Source organism: Anarrhichthys ocellatus, unplaced genomic scaffold (assembly GCF_004355925.1).
Source record: "Anarrhichthys ocellatus isolate YVR2014 unplaced genomic scaffold, GSC_Weel_1.0 scaffold143, whole genome shotgun sequence".
Lineage (NCBI taxonomy): Eukaryota > Metazoa > Chordata > Actinopteri > Perciformes > Anarhichadidae > Anarrhichthys > Anarrhichthys ocellatus.
Window position 1 is genome coordinate 12,979 of NW_022280173.1, and position 18,076 is coordinate 31,054.

The 18,076-nt window shown below is 40.2% G+C and overlaps 1 protein-coding gene across 5 annotated transcripts in view; it reads right to left on the reverse strand.

Annotated features, from left to right (window-relative positions):
• Positions 1-928: 928 nt before the first annotated feature.
• Positions 929-18,076, reverse strand: part of jhy (junctional cadherin complex regulator) — a 30,508-nt gene continuing 13,360 nt past the window's right edge. For 2 of the 5 annotated variants that reach the window (XM_031877651.1, XM_031877654.1), the window contains 5 exons: positions 17,505-17,980; positions 16,893-17,160; positions 11,830-11,916; positions 7,260-7,388; positions 929-3,771 (listed from right to left, as the gene is read on the reverse strand). In XM_031877651.1, the coding sequence (XP_031733511.1) occupies positions 3,571-3,771; positions 7,260-7,388; positions 11,830-11,916; positions 16,893-17,160; positions 17,505-17,980 (1,161 nt within the window). In that variant the 3' untranslated portion in view covers positions 929-3,570. The remainder of the gene's footprint in view (positions 3,772-7,259; positions 7,389-11,829; positions 11,917-16,892; positions 17,161-17,504; positions 17,981-18,076) is intronic. The other 3 variants (XM_031877652.1, XM_031877653.1, XM_031877655.1) reach the window with 3 other exon arrangements.

Sequence of the window (18,076 nt, forward strand, 5' to 3'; positions counted from 1 at the left end):
CATGACTTCTCCGTCCCTGATTCGTCACACTCACTATCACGTGACCCGTACCCGGAAGAAAACAAACTGGGCTACCAGCGATTCATTTCAACATGGACAACTAATTGCAATCGTTGCTGCTAGCACAACAGCTAGCAGCAGCTAGCAGCTGTTGTGCAGTAAAAGTCTGCATTTCTGTGGAGGAAGCAGCTGTTATTGGAGCGATTAGCGAGCGGCGTGACCGGCATCAGCCCTATGGAGCAGCTCGTTGTTTTTAGATTCTAATGAGAAGACATGCTGCACTAACGTTTTACTTATTCCGTTTGGTAGCCTTGAGAGACCTTAGTCTGTAAGTATGTATTTATGAAGCATGAAAAGATGTACGTAGATATATTGTATTCGCTCTGTTAGTATAACATTTGTGTTGTATTAAATGCTAATCGCGGTTAGCATTTCTCCATTGGCGGTAATGTTAAAATTAGCTTAGAAGCTAGCTAGGCGGACATGATGTTCAGAGCTACTAGTGAGAACAGACACCAACAACACGGAGGAAACGAGTGAGAGACGTGTGTTGACCACATTGATGGACCCATAATCTGGTAAACGTTTATGTGTAAGTGTTGATGTTAAAGTAAATTTGATGTGAGAGAGAGAGAGAGAGAGAGAGAGAGAGAGAGAGAGAGAGAGACCTGCAGCGTTGTAACTAAGTCTGAAAAATAAAACTTCTAAAACTTTCCACGAACTGTCTGTTTGAGTTTATAGAGGGAGATTTTAGAGGACGATCTTAAGTATCAAATACAACCTTTCATTATTAAAGACTACTTTATTACTTTGTCGTATTTGTTTTTAACTAAGCAAGCAATCCACTTCCTGTTTACACCGTCACGCGCATGCCCAGTGTAGTTAATGGTCACGTGCTGTCCGCCTTCGAAGGCTGGTGTGGATGCAGATCAACTCGAGAATGATGCTGAAACTCCCATGTGGACGGAGATCGGTTCTATTTGACAACTCTGCATCCAAGTAAAAACGAAGTAATGTTAGAACAGTCCCGATCACATGTTTTATTTTCTTTTACCATAAACTGCATCTCTGACTGGGCATTTGACAATAGCATGCGTTCCTCTCTTGGAACGCATGAGAGGAACATGGTAACATGCTGGAGTTGCCATCCTTTCCTGCCTTTTTAAAATGCAATTCATGTCATCTTCAAAATGTGATTGTGATTAACAGGCAGTGGGGGAAAAAACTAGGTGGAGAACAGGCCATGCAGAAGGTGATCAATTAAAAGATTAACCGTTTGCAACACATGGAAGCATCTGCATTTGGACCTAATAGCAGGGCCATCAGCTCATTTTCAGGAAGCCTGCCGCCTACTGAAAGCGTGCTTCTCACATCAAAGCCTCCATGTCTGCCTCAGCTTCCCAATGGGCAGAAAGGGATGCTAATTTGGCCCCCTTCATGTATAGCGGGGAGAGACTCTGTCAATTAACTGGATTTCAATGGCAAAAAATGAGTAGGTGGGACCTAAAAAAGAAGCAAAGAGACTCAGTCTGGATAGGCGGCGTTTCTCATTAAATTAAAAAGGGCTCGGTCATTTGTTTCCAACCGCCCATCTGAGGACTTAACACTAAAAACACAGGGCTTCAAAGAGTCCATGATGGGTTAAATAGAGACTATAATCTCATTAAAATATTGCACAGAGGTAAATAGTGCTTTGATAATGATCTGAGGGTTCAATTAGTAAAATGAGCTGCTTGAGAGTGCTTTGTGTTGGGGAGGAGTTACTACTTACAATAAGGCTATAAACGCAGGACTGCGAGCAAATCAGGGGAGCTTCAAAGTGTCATCTTCATTTGAGCAGGTTTTCTCTTCCGTGAAGGGGGGGTTGTGACCCACAACAAAGGGCGTGTGGAATATTCTAAGTTAAACAGTGTGTAATGGGGTGAGAGGAGACAAAGTGATAAGGTGGCTAAACCAACAATATGGGGAAAAATGAAAATTGAGTGTGGACATTAACCAGTGCTGTGGAATAGTTGGAGGTGGACTGAATCAGTGCAGTCAGTGACATACAACAACCACATCATTGCATTGAGGCCAGTAGGTCTTCAGAGAGATGCTGTTAAATATTGAGATATACAGTTATGTCTGATAATAAGTGCAACTACGAAAATCAATATAATGCATAGAATACAAATCTAATGTAATCTTTACTGCTTGTGGTAGGTGATAGGATGATCCTGTGTGTGTAAATATATATTACAGCAACAGGAAGGACGGATTCAGAGCAACACCTGCTTCATCATTCATCTTAACACACTGGAGAAGAATTCATGACTAACAAGTTGGATGTAATAGACGAGGCATAACAACAGAATTCATCCCAAGTGTGGGGGGGCATCTTTATCCACCTAATTCCTTCTCTAATCATTCTCAAATATCTAGTAAGGTCCTGTTCAGCCTACCTCAGGTACGCAGAGTTGCTTTGACATGTTTTTAATAGCAGTATTGTTTGCGCATAGAGAAGATAACATCAAGATACTATTAAAATATTATATTTTGCAACATAGTCTATCCATTTCAAGTGCAATAGTTCTCACAAAGACTGGTGAACACTTAGGGAGAGAATGTCATTAAACTTGATTAGTCAAAGAGTCAAAGCACAACACTGACAACACATGACAGTAGCATTATTGTTACCACGCTGCTACTACCAGCGTGGTAACAATAATGCAGGTTTATTCAAACTTCAACTACACTACGCTGCAGACAAGTAATGATGCACACATTGCAACACTGCCAAGAAGGTTGCATTCACACCAAATCAGGTGCTTAGCTCAGAGTCAATTTAGTGACACTCATTTTATTGGCCCATTGATCACCGCCAATGTGATTGGCTATCTGAGCGTGATGTAGGCTTGCATTTTTTCAAAAAAGGATTCCGTTTACATTTTTTGCCACAGAGCTATTGTTTTTTTAATCCCAAACACACTCCACACATTCAAATAAATGGAAGGAGTGGCATTTTTGCTGCAACACCTGATTTGGTGTGAATGTAGCCTAATTCAGACGCAGGAACCCGTAGCTACAGCTGAGTGGTGAAGCCAACGCAGAAATGTTTTAAACTGCATTTCCTTTAAGTGGCAATAGACACCAGTTCCAAAAAATCTTAGTGTGAGTCCATACAAAACTGCTTTTTTCTTTTTTAAAGTACACCTGAAGATGTTAGGATCTCAGTAGTTAATTCCTATAATCTGTCTTGGTGGCTCCAGTAAATAAATCCAAGCTTCTAAATGACCGTTGTAAACCTATTCTCTGGCATCTATGGTTGAAACAAACACTAGAAATTAGTAATCTAATGAATTCCTTGTCAAATCTTTTCTGGTGACACACAATGTTAAAAGTAAAACACGGATGCTGTCTAAGGCTGCCAGTCTTCTCAGAGATCTTCTTTATTACCTAACTTTTGTATTTATTATGTTGGCGTGATACTAGGCCGAACTAATTGAATGAGGCAGCATGTTGTGTCCTACATCTTAGAATATCTATGAGAGCATGGGATCCATGGACTGTTTACGGGAAGTGCAGTTTGCCTCAGACAGCAGGTACTTTTCTGAAGAGTGCCACAGCCTGCTTTTCTTCTTCATGCCGTTTTCTAAGGACTTCCAGTGTGGCCAGCTGGGAGACGTCCAAGTAAGAAGCGTGCTCAGTGAAGCCTTCGGACCGGTGTTTCTGTCTCTGTTTTGGTTGAGACTGTACAGGGGGTTTGGCTATGGTCTTGGCATATTCCAAGGCCTAAGCGTGAAAGAGACAGAGAGATCCACGCATGTTAATGTACAAACTAATTACTGAAAACAAGTTGCAGTCAAAAATGGTACTGGTGCTCCAGAAATGTCTGCAAAACCTCAGTCCACTGCAACCTTTCAGAATGGTTGTGTTTATCTGATGTACACTACAAGGTACATGTCATGGTTATATAACTTTACTGGTACATTAAAATACAATACAGTACATGTGATGTATAATTCTCCATCGTCATTTTAAAACTTCGTAAAACAGGACAAGGTTTTCATGAGATTAGGTCACCATGGTAACCTAATCTGCCTGGCTAACCTGCAGCGGAGCAAGTGAAGTTCAAAAGATCGAGTCAGAATGTGTAAACAGTTTACTAACTGTTTGGATTAATAACATCACCCCTGGATCCAGACAAAATGTAAAGCACTAAATTAAAGAAGCCTAACAAAGAGCACCAGGCTCAATCTTGGTTTTTCATCATAATTTGTAGTATCACACATGATAAATGTCACTGGAGGTCAACCGATAGTGGATTTTTAAAGGTCGATATAATAATAGTTTGGAGCAGGAAAAAGACAATTGCATATTAATCAGCTGATAACCCTCATTACAAATAAATAAATGAAATTAATCCGAATGAACAACCAGTCTATTACAGACTGTAAAAACTGGAAAACTGTTGAACTGAACATCTATAATTAAACAAATAAATCTGGATCACTGAACATCAAACTCAAAGCAATATATACCTAAATAAATAGCCTATATAAATCTCAAACTCAAAGTCAAACTCAAAGTAATTAATAAATCTATCTGGATCACTGAACAAAACAAATAGGTGCAGCATTTGATTTGTTAAAAGAGAGAAGTGAAAGGTTTGTCATGGCCACATCAACTGGAGTACATGATGTGCTTTACTTCTGTCAGTTATTTTTGCATAATCTGCTCACTGTCAGTTTGAATTTAATCATTAGTAAGAGAGTATCTTAAAGTCTGATTTGTTGGATTACATAGTTGGAATATGTTCTATATATTTACAATGGGCCATGTGCTGTTCTGTGGTTTATGGTCAGGATGTTGCATGACCGATTATATTGTTAAATACCACTCTTACAAACCATTGATTTTGGCACATATTCCTGGATTAAGGATGATCCTAAAGTGTGTGATTCATTTCATGAATCGTGAGGTGGCTGATTATTTAGAAGAGAGAATGCTAAATTGGTAAATTAGTTAAAGTAACAAATTAATGATTTCTCTTCCTCCATGTCTGCCTGTCTTCTATCGTGGACAAATAGCTGATAATGCTGCGTAATATATTCAAGATAACTTTTGTGGGGAGAAATACACTAAAAATCAGATATATCGCATCGATTTTACTTTTCTGCTTGTCACAAAATCAGCTGTTCACTGGGATCACAAAGGTTTAGCCCAAATTTTCTACCGTATCGTCAGAAAGAATCATGCACTGAAGGTTTTGGAGTTTTTATGGAGTGGAGAAAAAAATTTAGATGTGGTCTACATTAAAAGATGTAATTTAAAGTCTGTCACACATTTATTGCTGGAGTGCCGGCGCGTCGTCTTAGTCACTGGGAATTTATTCAATTACGTTACACATAAAATGATGGTGACATTATTTCATTTTATTTCTGACAGTGACTTTTTAGTGTATTGCCCTCAAATTCCATCAAAGCATGTGGCGACATTATGAATTAAAAAAAATTCTATTGACTCAATAAAATAAAAAACGATTGAAGAAGATAAACAATAGTACCCTGGACTCTTTGAACGTCAATGATGAGACTTTAGGTTTTCAGACTTTGAGGTTTATCAAGCCAAGCATTCATCTGCATTTTCTCTACAGTACTCCTTTCTGTAGTACAACAACTTCCTAACTTTGAATTGTCATGTTGTTTTGTGTATATTATATTTATTCGTAATATGTAAACATCGAACAAAAAGTTCGGAAATTAGTGTTTTGTAGATTATTTCTCTGTTGTAACAATGCTTCTTGGCAATAAATCTTATTACGTTGGAAAGCCTGTTTATTTACCTTTCAAACGGTGCCCCATTTGTAAGGAACATGCATTTGTGGGATGAGCAGCACAGCTGAGTATGTGGGTTGCGTCCATGAAAAATTTGCCAAATCTTCTCTGCCAATGCCAAACAGCGTATTCTGCCATCGACTCTCGTTTGGTGTTGTTTGGTGGATTGGATGATTGAAGTCTATCAGTAACAAGGAAGAAACGAGACATATTGGCAATTTTACAATTTATTCATTTAACAAACAGGAGCCTCAGTAGCGTGTGGAAGAACCATACACAGCCACAACAACAGCCTGGCACCTCCTCCTCATGCTGGTCACCAGCCTGGTCACACACTGCTGTGGGATGGCATTCCACTCCTCAAGCAGGATTTGTCGCAAGTCAGCCAATGTGGTTGTGTTGGTCACTCTGGCACGAACAGCTGGTCCCACAAGTGTTCACTTGGGTTGAGGTCAGGACTGTTGGCAGGCCATTCCATTCTCTCCACTCCCAAATTCTGGATGTAGTCTCTGATAAACCCCGCTCGGTGGGGGCGAGCGTTGTCATCTTGGAGGATGGAGTTCGGTCCCAGACTGTGGAGAAATGGGATTTCCACTGGTTGCAGAATCTCATCTCGATATCTCTCTGCATTGAGATTGCCTCCAATGAAGACAAGCCTTGTTTTTCCAGTGATGGAGATGCCGCCCCACACCATCACACTGCCTCCACCAAAAGGTGTTACTCTATCGGTGCAGCAATCAGCATAGCGTTCTCCCCGTCTTCTCCACACTTTGACCCTACAATCCAACTTCCTTCGGCAGAATCTGGACTCATAGCTGAACATAACGTTCCTCCACATGTTCAGGTTCCAGTGCAGGTGTTGCCGACACCAGCGTAAACGGGCCTGACGGTCAATAGCAACAGCAGAATAAGCTGTTTGGCATTGGCAGAGAAGATTTAGCAAATTTTTCATGGGCGCAACCCACATACTCAGCTGTGCTGCTCATCCCAGAAATGCATGTTCCTTACAAATGGGGCACCATTTGAAAGGTAAATAAACAGGCTTTCCAACGGTATAAAATTCATTGCCAAGAAGCATTGTTACAACAGAGAAATAATCTACCAAACACTAATTTCCGAACTTTTTGTTCGATGTTTATGTTGTTAAATACACATACAGTAAGAGCGCAACTGTTAAGTTAGTCATTATTTAAAAAATCTGTATTTTCCCCTAATGTATAGTCATATTTTGCTAAACCAGCTGTGTGAGACTGGTTATCAAGGATCAGGTAATCCAGATACCAGGTTGGATCCATGTAGTGACATTCTCCCTGATTTCATACACTCTTTGTCATTTTGCTTAGTCACAACTTGTCTCTCAAACAACCACAAGCACACATTCCTGTTGTGAAAAAGACGTGCTAGGTTTCACACACATACACATTCAAAGAAGCACACACACACCTTCATCCTGGGAACTTTCTTGTCATTGCCTTCCGGGTCCTTGGCCAGTAGAAAGGGAATCCTACTTATCTTTTTGTTCTGCTCACGGATCACATTTGAATACAGCTTCTGTCGTTTCAGTTTCTCAGCATGATGACAGTGAAAGAGTGAGAGAGGGAGTGAGAGAGAAATAGAAGCAGATTATAAAAGGGGGTTTTAATTAACTGAGCCATTTCTCCCTTAAGGCCCTTCTCTTTGTGCTCCCCCCAGCAGAGCCTCTCCACGCAGCCCAACAATACCAAACACAGCCAGCCATTCAGTGGGGCTATCAACATTTACTCATATCATTCACTAATAGGCTTGGACCTGGAGATGCCCAGGGCTCAATCTGGTGTAAATTGGCCAAACATGCTCACTTTTTACAACTGGGGATTAAAAGATACATCCCAGCATAAAGCACTTAACTTCTTTGAGGTACCCTCATTTGCTTAGATGTAAGTGTATCTGTGGAACAGCATGGGAGCCTTTAAATAAAGAACTATGACAGTTGGAAGAGAGTCAGTGGACACACAGTGACACTCGTCATCAGGATGTAGACACAGACATTATTTTGTCCAAACAAATTCTAATCACATTTGTGAGTCACTGCTTACAGCTGGTATTGCAGCAAAACAGCAAATTAATATAAAATCCTGGTATGTAGGGCAGGTTTTGTATTGTGTTCTTCTGTATCATTCTTTTATTTAAAGACCAGAGAGGCTCTGAAATAGAAAATAGAAAATGTGTACACTAGTCTACAGATTCATTTCTGTCTCATAATGCTGAAAAGCTCTAAGTAGACAGATAAATGCATATGAAAACTAGAAAATGCATTTCCTGCAAAAAATGCGTTGGAATACTGAAAGCTGAAATAAATCGCAAAACAATTGCTGAAAATACAGAAATGGGAGACCACCTGTCTGAAACATGTTGAAGGCCAAAAGCATTGGACTGCACTGCTGAAAACCCTTCTAATTGAAATGTCTAACTGGCAGACTTGGAAGCTAAACTGTATAATCGAACAAAGCTAAGAGCTGAATTACAATGCAGGAAAAGCTTGAAGCTCAACGATTTTACTGTCAAAGTTATAGTAGTAAAAGTAGTAGTATAAGTGGTAGTAGTAGTAGTAATAGTAGTAGAAGTAGTAGAACTATTAGAAGGAGTAGTAATAGTAGTAATAGTAGTATTGGTAGTAGCAGTAATAGTAGTAGTAGTAGTAGTAGTCATAGTAATAGCTCTTGTAATGGTCGTAGTAGTACTTGGTGTAAAAGTAGTATTTGTAGAATTAGTAGTAGTATTAGTAGTAATAGCGTGTGTAGTAGTAGTAGTTGTAGTAGTTTTAGTAGTAGTTGCAGTAATTGTAGTAGCAATGGCAGTTGTAGTAGTAGTAGAAGTGGTAGTTGTACTATAATATTAGTAGTTGTAAAAGTATTAGTATCATTAGAATAAATACTAGTAATAGCAGTAGTGATATTTATAGTAGTAGTTGTAGTAGTAGAAGTGGTAGTTGTAGAAGTATTAGTAGCATTAGAAGAAGAAGTATTAGAAGTATCAGTAGCCGTAGTAGTTAAAATAACAGTAGTAGTAGTAGCAGTAGTAGTAATAGTAATACTATTACTATTACTACTACTACTACTACTGCTAATACGGCTACTTCAAATACTACTATTACTGTAATAGTAGTATTTAAAGTAGCTGTATTATCAGTAGTAGTAGTACTAGTAGTAGTGGTGCTAATAGCTGTGGTAGTATTAGTATTGGTAGTAGCATGAATAGCAGTAGTAGAAGTAGTAGTTGTAGTATAAGTAATAGTAGTATTGGTAGTAATAGCAGTAGTGGTAGTAATAATATTGGTGGTAGCAGTAATAGCAGTAGTAGTAGTAGTAATAGTAGCAACAGTAGAAGTTGTAGTAGAAGTAGTAGTAGTAGTAGTAGTAGTAGTAATACTAGAAATATTAGCAGCAGTAGTAGTAGTTGTGACAGTATTAGTAAGAGCATTAAGTATTTCAACAAAAAAGCCTAATTTTGAGCTTAATGTTTAAATACAGTTAATCCATGGGGCTTTAATTTTGAAAGGGTGGGACTGGGTGGGGGAGAGAGGGGGAGAGGAGACAGAATCATAATGTTTGACACACACAAACCGAGGTTATTAAATGACAGGCTTCATCACAAGCATTCAAGTTAGAATTCACTGTGTGGCTTTTATTTTGAAATGGGGGGGGGTTAAAGGGGAAAAGTCCTCAAAAAATCTCTAAGACCTGAATGACTGAAGAGAGAGACACAGAGAGAGAGAGACACAGACAGAAATATAGAGACAGAGTGAGTGAGTGAGTGAGTGAGTGAGTGAGTGGGAGTGAGAAAGAGAGACAGACAGACAGAGAGAGTGAGTGAGGGGGGCATGGAGTGAGAGAGGGAGAGGGAGAAAGGCAGACAGACAGACAGAAAAAGACAGACGGAAAGAAAGAGAGAAATGACAGAGAGAGAGAGAGAGAAAGAGAGAGAGAGAGAGAGAGAGAGAGAGAGAGACAGAGTGAGTTTGTGACTGAGGGAGTGAGTGGGAGAGGGAGGGAGACGGACAGACAGACAGACAGAGAAAAACAGAGAAAGAGCCAGAGTGAGAGAGGGAGAGACAGACAGACAGACAGAGAGGCAGAGGGAGAGACCCAGACAGACAGAAAACAGAGAGAGAGAGACACACACAGAATGACAGGAAGACAGAGAGCGACAGAGAGAGAGACACAAATACAGATGGACAGACGATGGCTTTTACTGAATATCTCTAAGTCATTTGTGTATGTGTGTGCGCGTGTGTCAGTGTGTGTGTGTGTGTCAGTGTGTCTGTGTGTTTATCAACTTCACAAATTAGCTCAATCAAAAACACCTGTGTGCCTGCAGGCCTAACATTGAGATAAAGCTGTGAAAAACCTGTCAAACTAATTCTCAAAACCCCCATATAGCTCCTATTGCTCCGATATTAGAACTGGCAAGGAAGGATGACTTGAAGAACAGATCATGTGAAAATGATGTCTGTAGTGTAAAAAATGTGGCTTCAATGGTGATCTAGAAATGTTGGACGGTTGTCTGTGCAAGATGTTCTTGGAGTAAGAATTAACATTGGTCGCTATGGAGCAGATAGTTGGTTTTCCTCGCGTTTGTGCCAAATGTGTAAATCTGTGGGATTCCACCGTCATTTGTCTACAACAAGGACACGATTAGCTACACTTTCACGAAAAAATAATGCATGAAGAGTGAAAATTGTGGAATCAGTGGCAAAATAAAAATATTTTTTTCACAAGATTCTGAAGCTCCTCTTTACTCTAGCAATGACATCACGCACTCTGAGCTGCGCAATACACACCCATTATAAACTCAGAAAAGGACTGCAAAATCATAAAAGTTAAATTTCTACAGTTCAAAAAGTGTAAAAGATAAAAAGCTGAATCATGGGGTATTAGTTCAGGGTTTTCTCAACATTTTAATGTTGAAATGGTGCCTATAGCTGAAAGTATGAGGAAGAAGAAGGCTTTCAAAGTTTAAGAAGTTTAAGGGGATTTGGAAAATGTTCTCCATAGACATCCCATTTAAAATTGTTTTGCAAAAAGCTTAATAATTCAAAAAGCATAAGAGGTAGAAATATAAAAAAAAATCATAGCAGAAGTGTCTTTAAAGAGCTGAACATTTTGATTTTCGAACGGTTTCTGTAGCTTAGAAAATGTGGAAGAAGAAAAATGTACGGAAGAAATAGTAGTTGGATAAAGAATCAAAGAACAATACTTGGAATGCTGCATCAGCATTCCAACAATAAAGATTCAGTTAACAATACTTGGAATGCTGAATCAACATTTAGCATTCTGTTTTCAGCTTATTCACTGTTTTTTAGAGAAATAATTCTGGCGGTAAAATTGCCCCACTTTTCCACGTGTGATGGGAATAAGAAGAGTTTGAGGCACAAACACACACATAGACACAAACACGCACACACACACACACACATACATAGACACGCACACACACACACACACAAACACACATACATAGACACAAACACACACACATATAGACACAAACACACACAAATACACAGACATAGACACAAACACACATACACATAGACACAAACACTCATAAACACAAACACACACACACACACACATAAACACACAGATATAGACACAAACACACATACACGTAGACACAAACACTCATAAACACAAACATATTGAAACAAACACACGTAGACACAAACACACACAAAGTGCGAACAGAGAGGCCGCTGTCGTGAAGTGAACCAGGTGAAGTGAAGGATACCCGAGTTGATGGCAACTACACTTGTTACTGTCACACGCTTGGAAAGGGAGGGGCTCAAACAACTAGATGCCACTAAAACTTACACAGTGTCCCTTTAAAAGAAAATAAATGACAGGCCTGTCAATGCAACATGTTGATATATCTTTGCAGTTTCTGGATAAATGAACCCACCTAACACAAACGGTTGGGTCTGTAACAATTTCTGCTGAGTTGACACTGACTGATGTTGCAGGTCAATACTTACTGTCTCTTCCATGGCTGTGTAGTCAGGACCCAGGCCACGCAGATTTATATCTGACTTCAGCTGCTTGTAGTCTTTAAGACTGTATGCCTGAGAGAGAGGGAGAGAGAGAGACAGAGAGATCGAGAGAGACAGAGAGAGAGAGAGACAGAGAGAGAGACAGACAGAGTGAGAGAGACAGAGAGAGAGAGACAGAGAGAGAGAGAGACAGAGAGACAGAGAGAGAGAGAGAGAGAGAGACAGAGAGAGAGAGAGACAGAGACAGAGAGAGATTCAAGTTTTGCAGGACACCATTTGTGCCATCAAACATCTAGTCACACTTTTGATTACTTAATTTGAAGCTGACCTTTGTTGAACTGAACTCTATTTATTTTGATGGCAGTCAAAATGGCTCAAACATTAGATTCCTGACTGCAATTTGGATCAATTTTGATGTTTGTCATTGGGTTCAAATGGTGCACTGAGAAAATAATAATAATATACCAAATAATAGACCAATGCCTAGCGGATAACATAGCAAGACAAAGCCTCAATGTGAGTGACACTGTCTTCACCAAACATTCTGTAACTCTCTTCTTGTTTGGCCGTCTCACTAGCTTGCAGAAACAAAGAGAAACACTGATAAATCAAACATTACAATGCAGTTGACTCCAGTGAGCTATAAGTGTGCCAGAAAGTGCTCAGCAATTTGAGGAATATTTTCAATATTGCTTAAATACAGTTGTTACGTGTGCTGTTGTTTGTGCTCTCCCTCTGCCCACCCTCAGTGTCATCTTAGGTGCCGCCCATTTCCCGGGATGTCAGCTGCGGCGGGTGATCGAACGCGGCTGCGCTCCATCAGTGGTGGATAAGAAGCTGGGAGCTCCATACGGACAGCCCCTTGGGGCAAACCGCAGTAGTGAAGCTGTGTGTGTGTCGGTGTGAAGCTGTGGATTACATCACCTTTGTTCCAGTTGTGTGGGCTGTTGTTCGTATAGTGTCAAGTATTGTCGCTTTCTCGTCATAAGAAAGTAGTTTTCAGTTGCTGCCATGTGAGCATTCAATCGTTTTGTTAATAAATATTATTTTGTTAACTCATCTATTGGTCATGATTCTCTTTCACTGGGAATTTTACTTTATTACTCCCCTCATCCCTTAGAACCTAAAAAGGGGAACGTAACAACAGTACTATGGGTTACACTACAGTATCTCTAACTACAACATATATACTGTGTATGGTGAAATATATCAAAGTCTAGATGGCATTCCTTGGTCTGATTAAATGGGGTGAAGTGACCTTAAGTGCATCTGTTTGGGGGATTCTTGACATGATAAAGCCTGGTTCTGTTTCATGCTCAGCCACACACATGCCTCACACCCAGTGACTGTTTCACATTCAATGTCCCCAGACGATGAAGCTCACTGACATGAATGATCCCTGACACCATGAGGGTGGCCTTTTTAGTGAATTATCTCAACAACTTTTGGATGGGTGTCATGAAATTTGGTACAGATATTCATGGTGCCCATCCTGATGAATTTGGTGATTCTCTGAATAATCATCTTGTCCCACTTGCACATCAAAGTTCTCATTTATCCAGCGATGTATCTCAAAGACTTCTTGATGAATTGGCAGCCAATTGTATGCAGACTTTCATGGTTCCCAGACAATTTATCATAATTACTTTTCCTGGCCTAGAACCACCATGAGTGTGTGAAATGAAATGAGTAAAATGGTGGCAACCATTGAAAGTCGTCTCAACACCAATCAGATGAATTGCCATGAAATTTGGTTTAGACATTCATGTCCCCCTCAGGATGAATTTTAATAATGGGGTGATCATTCCATTTAGTTTCAAAAATTCATACTTCGGTTTATGACCTGTGAAACTAATGCCATTCCCATCAGCCTCAGCATGGCCACTGTGAGCATGTCAATGCTGACAGTTTAGCTCAAAGCACCACAGAGCCTCCGTACAGCCTCACAGAGACCCCTGGCTGCAGACTTTGTTCTTTACGTTAAAGTGATTATACACATGATCCTTTCTTATGCACTGTAGTTCAGTGAGATTGCCTCTCAATCAAACAATAAGTCTCGTGAGGTCTTTTTCTGTCGATTTTGATGGTAAATGTGTGTAAGTGGTGTTTTGTTCAATAGTTGCTATCTAGGTCTTGCTAACCACCCTAACTATTCCAAATAAACCAGAAACCTATTACTCCTGTGTATTAGTTTGTGTGCACCAGTGGTTGTTAAATAACTTGACACAAACAGTATAAAGTGTCAGCTTTGAAAGGATTTTGCATAGCATGCAATATTTCCTAATCAGGCTTTGATATTACATTGAAGTACTTTTCTCAGGGCACTCGATGTTGAGCTGAGGTGATACTGCAAAGCAACAAAGAGATGTACTGTATACCCGCTCCTAAGCAGCCACTGGTGATGATGGCGTGTGTGTGTGACCATATGCGCATGGGGGCATGCAATCCACAAGCTGCCCCAGACAATAGGGAGCTAATCATTCCAGATTTTACTGGCTGCTTTTCGGAAGGAGGATTTCAGTTTGCTTTAGCCATTGGTCATGGACACAACAGGGTACCTTTCTTTCCAAGCCCTCTCCCCTCTCACTCCACCCCTAAGTCACGCTCATCTGCTTTCATGCCCGGGCGCTGCAACAAGACTGCTTCACAAATTGAGCCTGTAATCTCGTCAGACATGATGGTTAACATGGTGGGAGAGACGGGAGGTCAGGGGGTGAGGAATCTGGGCACCACAGGATGAATATGTGTAGGCTCCAGTGTGAATACAACTCTAAAAACTTAACCATACTTTATAGTCTTCCTTGAGTCTAGCTAACTCAATTGTTAGTTGAGGTAACAATACATATGATACACTATACCAGGGGTATCCCTGACTGATCTGATTGGTCAAGTCTTGACTATCGTTGACTGATTTGCTCACTGATACCCCCTCTGTTTAAACTTTATATTAAAAAATATATAAAATGTCCGAGATACACGTGACTATCGTCTAGCTGTTATAATATAATAATAATAATGGTGTTTATTGTGTGTAGTGTGCATGTACAGTGCCGGCTATCCAAAATCTCTAATGAGCAGAGATCGATGAGACAGACAGAATGACAGACATGGTTTCTAAGCCTGCTTGCTTTTCATGGCTGTAAATCAAACTTCCGGTTCTTATTACATTTCCACCCATTGTATCAATCCACCAACAGAAGGGAGACGACAGGGAGGTGAAGAGAAAGTCAACGATAGCCACAAACGTCTTTTTCTAGCGCCTTCCTCTGCAGATTTCAGAGATCCTTCATAAATTCATAAAATGTCTAGAGCTCTGATAGTGCTACATTTCTATATGAGCACTCTGATTAATAAATGTATTCTTTGATTTTTAAACAGTAGCTTTATGTTGTGAGGCCAAGATGCTGCTCCGATGGTCCTGCAAATTTTGGATAGTGCAACTTACTCTAGATTTATTCACACACACTAAGGAGATTAATTGAAAGCACTAGTTATTTTGAAAATTTTACTTACAGTATTGAAAACTATGGCAACAGTGGCGCATGTACATGCTGTGGCCGATAGTGCCCATGAATTTCGCTTCATTTTTGTCTATATTTGTTGTTTTTTTCATGTTTATCACTAATGGCATATGACGGAATACATTCATCAACATCTAATGTGAAGATGTCGGCCATATTATCTGCCCAGAGAATTGTTTTCTTGCATTCCTTGTGATGCAAATTCATAATTTGTTTTTGTTTGTCATGTGTTTGTTGTGAATGAGCTACAACTGAATTTCATTGCGCATCCCTGTGTGGCATTATGAAAATGAATGATCCTTGTATCCTTGAATCCATGAATAGACTGATATTTAAACCAAAAAAGGATATATCTTAGAATTTATTGGGAGAAACCAAGCAATTTATGTAAAATCTGACATTCAGCACCCCCATATAACCAGAAAAGAATGGTCCTTTATTTCATAATCACATTTTTCCGACAATGCGACGATTCGACTGTGAGACTTAGATCAAATCATCAAATCTGGTTTGTTACAGAGAACCATCTGACAAGCTGTCATTGGTGATTGGTCTGGCCAGAAGTTGTTCAGACAAAAAGGCATTACTTCAAGAAGATGGATATCCTGTGATCCCGCGATTTTAACATAATCCTGTGATATTGCAAATCCAGCTGCTGTGCAAGGTAAACTTAAAGCATGGCAGAAAAAAACACTATGTTAAAATATCAATATTTTGTTTGTTTGTTGTCAGTCTGCACCAATTATGGGATTAGTTTCACCAGTGAGACTTGTACCGGCTTGAACAGCAAGAAGTATTTTTGCGACAGTCACCTGTATTTAAATATACCCGACATCAGGACCCATCTCAGCCTGGCAAACCAAAGGAGAGGTGGAAAAAAAACAACAGCCAAATCATTAAATGCAAATGGTAATCTTTAGTGGCCCTGCACCTCACAGACTCTCTCCCTTCTAATCACCTTATCCTCTAACACATCTTTAAATGGCTTTTCAGAGCCTGCAGCTCTGTGGTTTATATAGTCATCATCTTATGGCAATTAAGTGTAGCTTAGTGGAGCTAGACAATTAACCTGATGTTTTGTGCCCTTAGTCACCAGAACACTCCTGCTGGATTAAGCTGTCCCTGCATGGAGACAGCTGAGGGGATTATCTGGGACTTCAAAGGGGAATTTATTTGTGTAACCTCTTGTGTACGTGAGGATTAAAAGGGAATGCCACTCAATTGAAGAATTCATGTGTCACTTTTGTTAGGTGAAACTGCATAATGAGTCCTTATTTTTCTAACTACAACACAATTATTTAGTATGTGTTGAGTGAGTTTTGTGGCCCTTGAGCCCTGTTTAACCACAGTTTTAAAATGCATGGATTTCAAACAAATAGTCACGTGGTGTATTTTATTATCTGTGTGACATCCCAGATTAGATGGCAGCTATACAGAAATACAATGATACACTGACGAAAAGCTAACCTCCTAAGTAGGTGACAAAACTGTCAGCATTCACAAATGACACTCACAAGACACACCAACCTTGTAAGTGACTCTCACCCTTCGCTGCTTCTGTTTCTCCATCTGAACCAGGTAGCCGTTAGAGCTGCTTCGATGGACGGGATTGTCTGTGTTCCCATCAGGGCTCAGCTCAGGCTCTTTTCCTGTCATTGACTTTCCTATAGCCGACAGAAGTGGGTAGGAGCCAGAGCCCAGTGACAAAGAGGTGGTGGGTGTCCTGAGGAGGTTTTGTGGAGCTTGCTGCTGGTCCTCCCCTTCACAGGTTAATGGCCACTTTAATGCAGCTGTCCTGAAACACAAAGTTATTGGTGGATGAATACTGATGACACCCATAATAATAGACTACTACACCAGAAAGTATTTTTCATATTGTATTATTTTATATATTGCATATGCTTATATTCTTTTTCTTTTGGTGTAACATTGCTAATTGGTTTACATAAAGCACAAGTGTTCTGTCATTTGTGATTGCATTTAACCATTGTGTTGTGATCGATCTCGTGTGTTTTTTATCTCATTTGCTCTATTTCTTCTATCTGACCGCTATTATTCGGTGCAGCAATGATCCAATTTACCAATGAGATCCTCAAATTGTGAGATTTGGTCAGAAAACAAATTCTATAAATGGTACACCTTTGTCGTTCTTCGGAGCAACTCTCCAGGTCTCGGTGGTGCAGATGTGCGTTTACCCCTCTCCTCATCTGGGAGGATGTCTTGGATGATGTCTTGGGAGGATGTATTTGCATTCTTGGATGTATTTGTTGACATCCAGGGGACAAGGCAAGTTCATTTTCAGATGCAAGGCTCCAATGTGAACAACCATGAAGAGACGCTAAATTGATGTCATTCTGGCCTCTCTGCTGGATTAACGGAAGGAGATGGGAAGAAGTGTTGAGGTTGATGTTGAGGTGGATGGTGGGGAGCAAAGGCTGCGATGGAGTTGTCTTCTGGGGGTTTGGCTGAGTTATGGCGGCCGGTCCTGCCAATGGGGAGCTCAGACAGTCTCCCCAGTCAGCTTTGACCCCCGGGGCAGAGGGCTGCTGCTGCGGTTGAAGGTGTTTGGGGTATTCTTTTCGCTGGGCTTTCTTCCTTTCGCTGATCTGGGTGACCTGGGGTTAGAGCAGGATTAACAGTCTGAGGATAACATTTTTTCATTGATGTAAAACGTCAGAGCAACAAAAGGGTACTGATAGTGACTTTGGTAT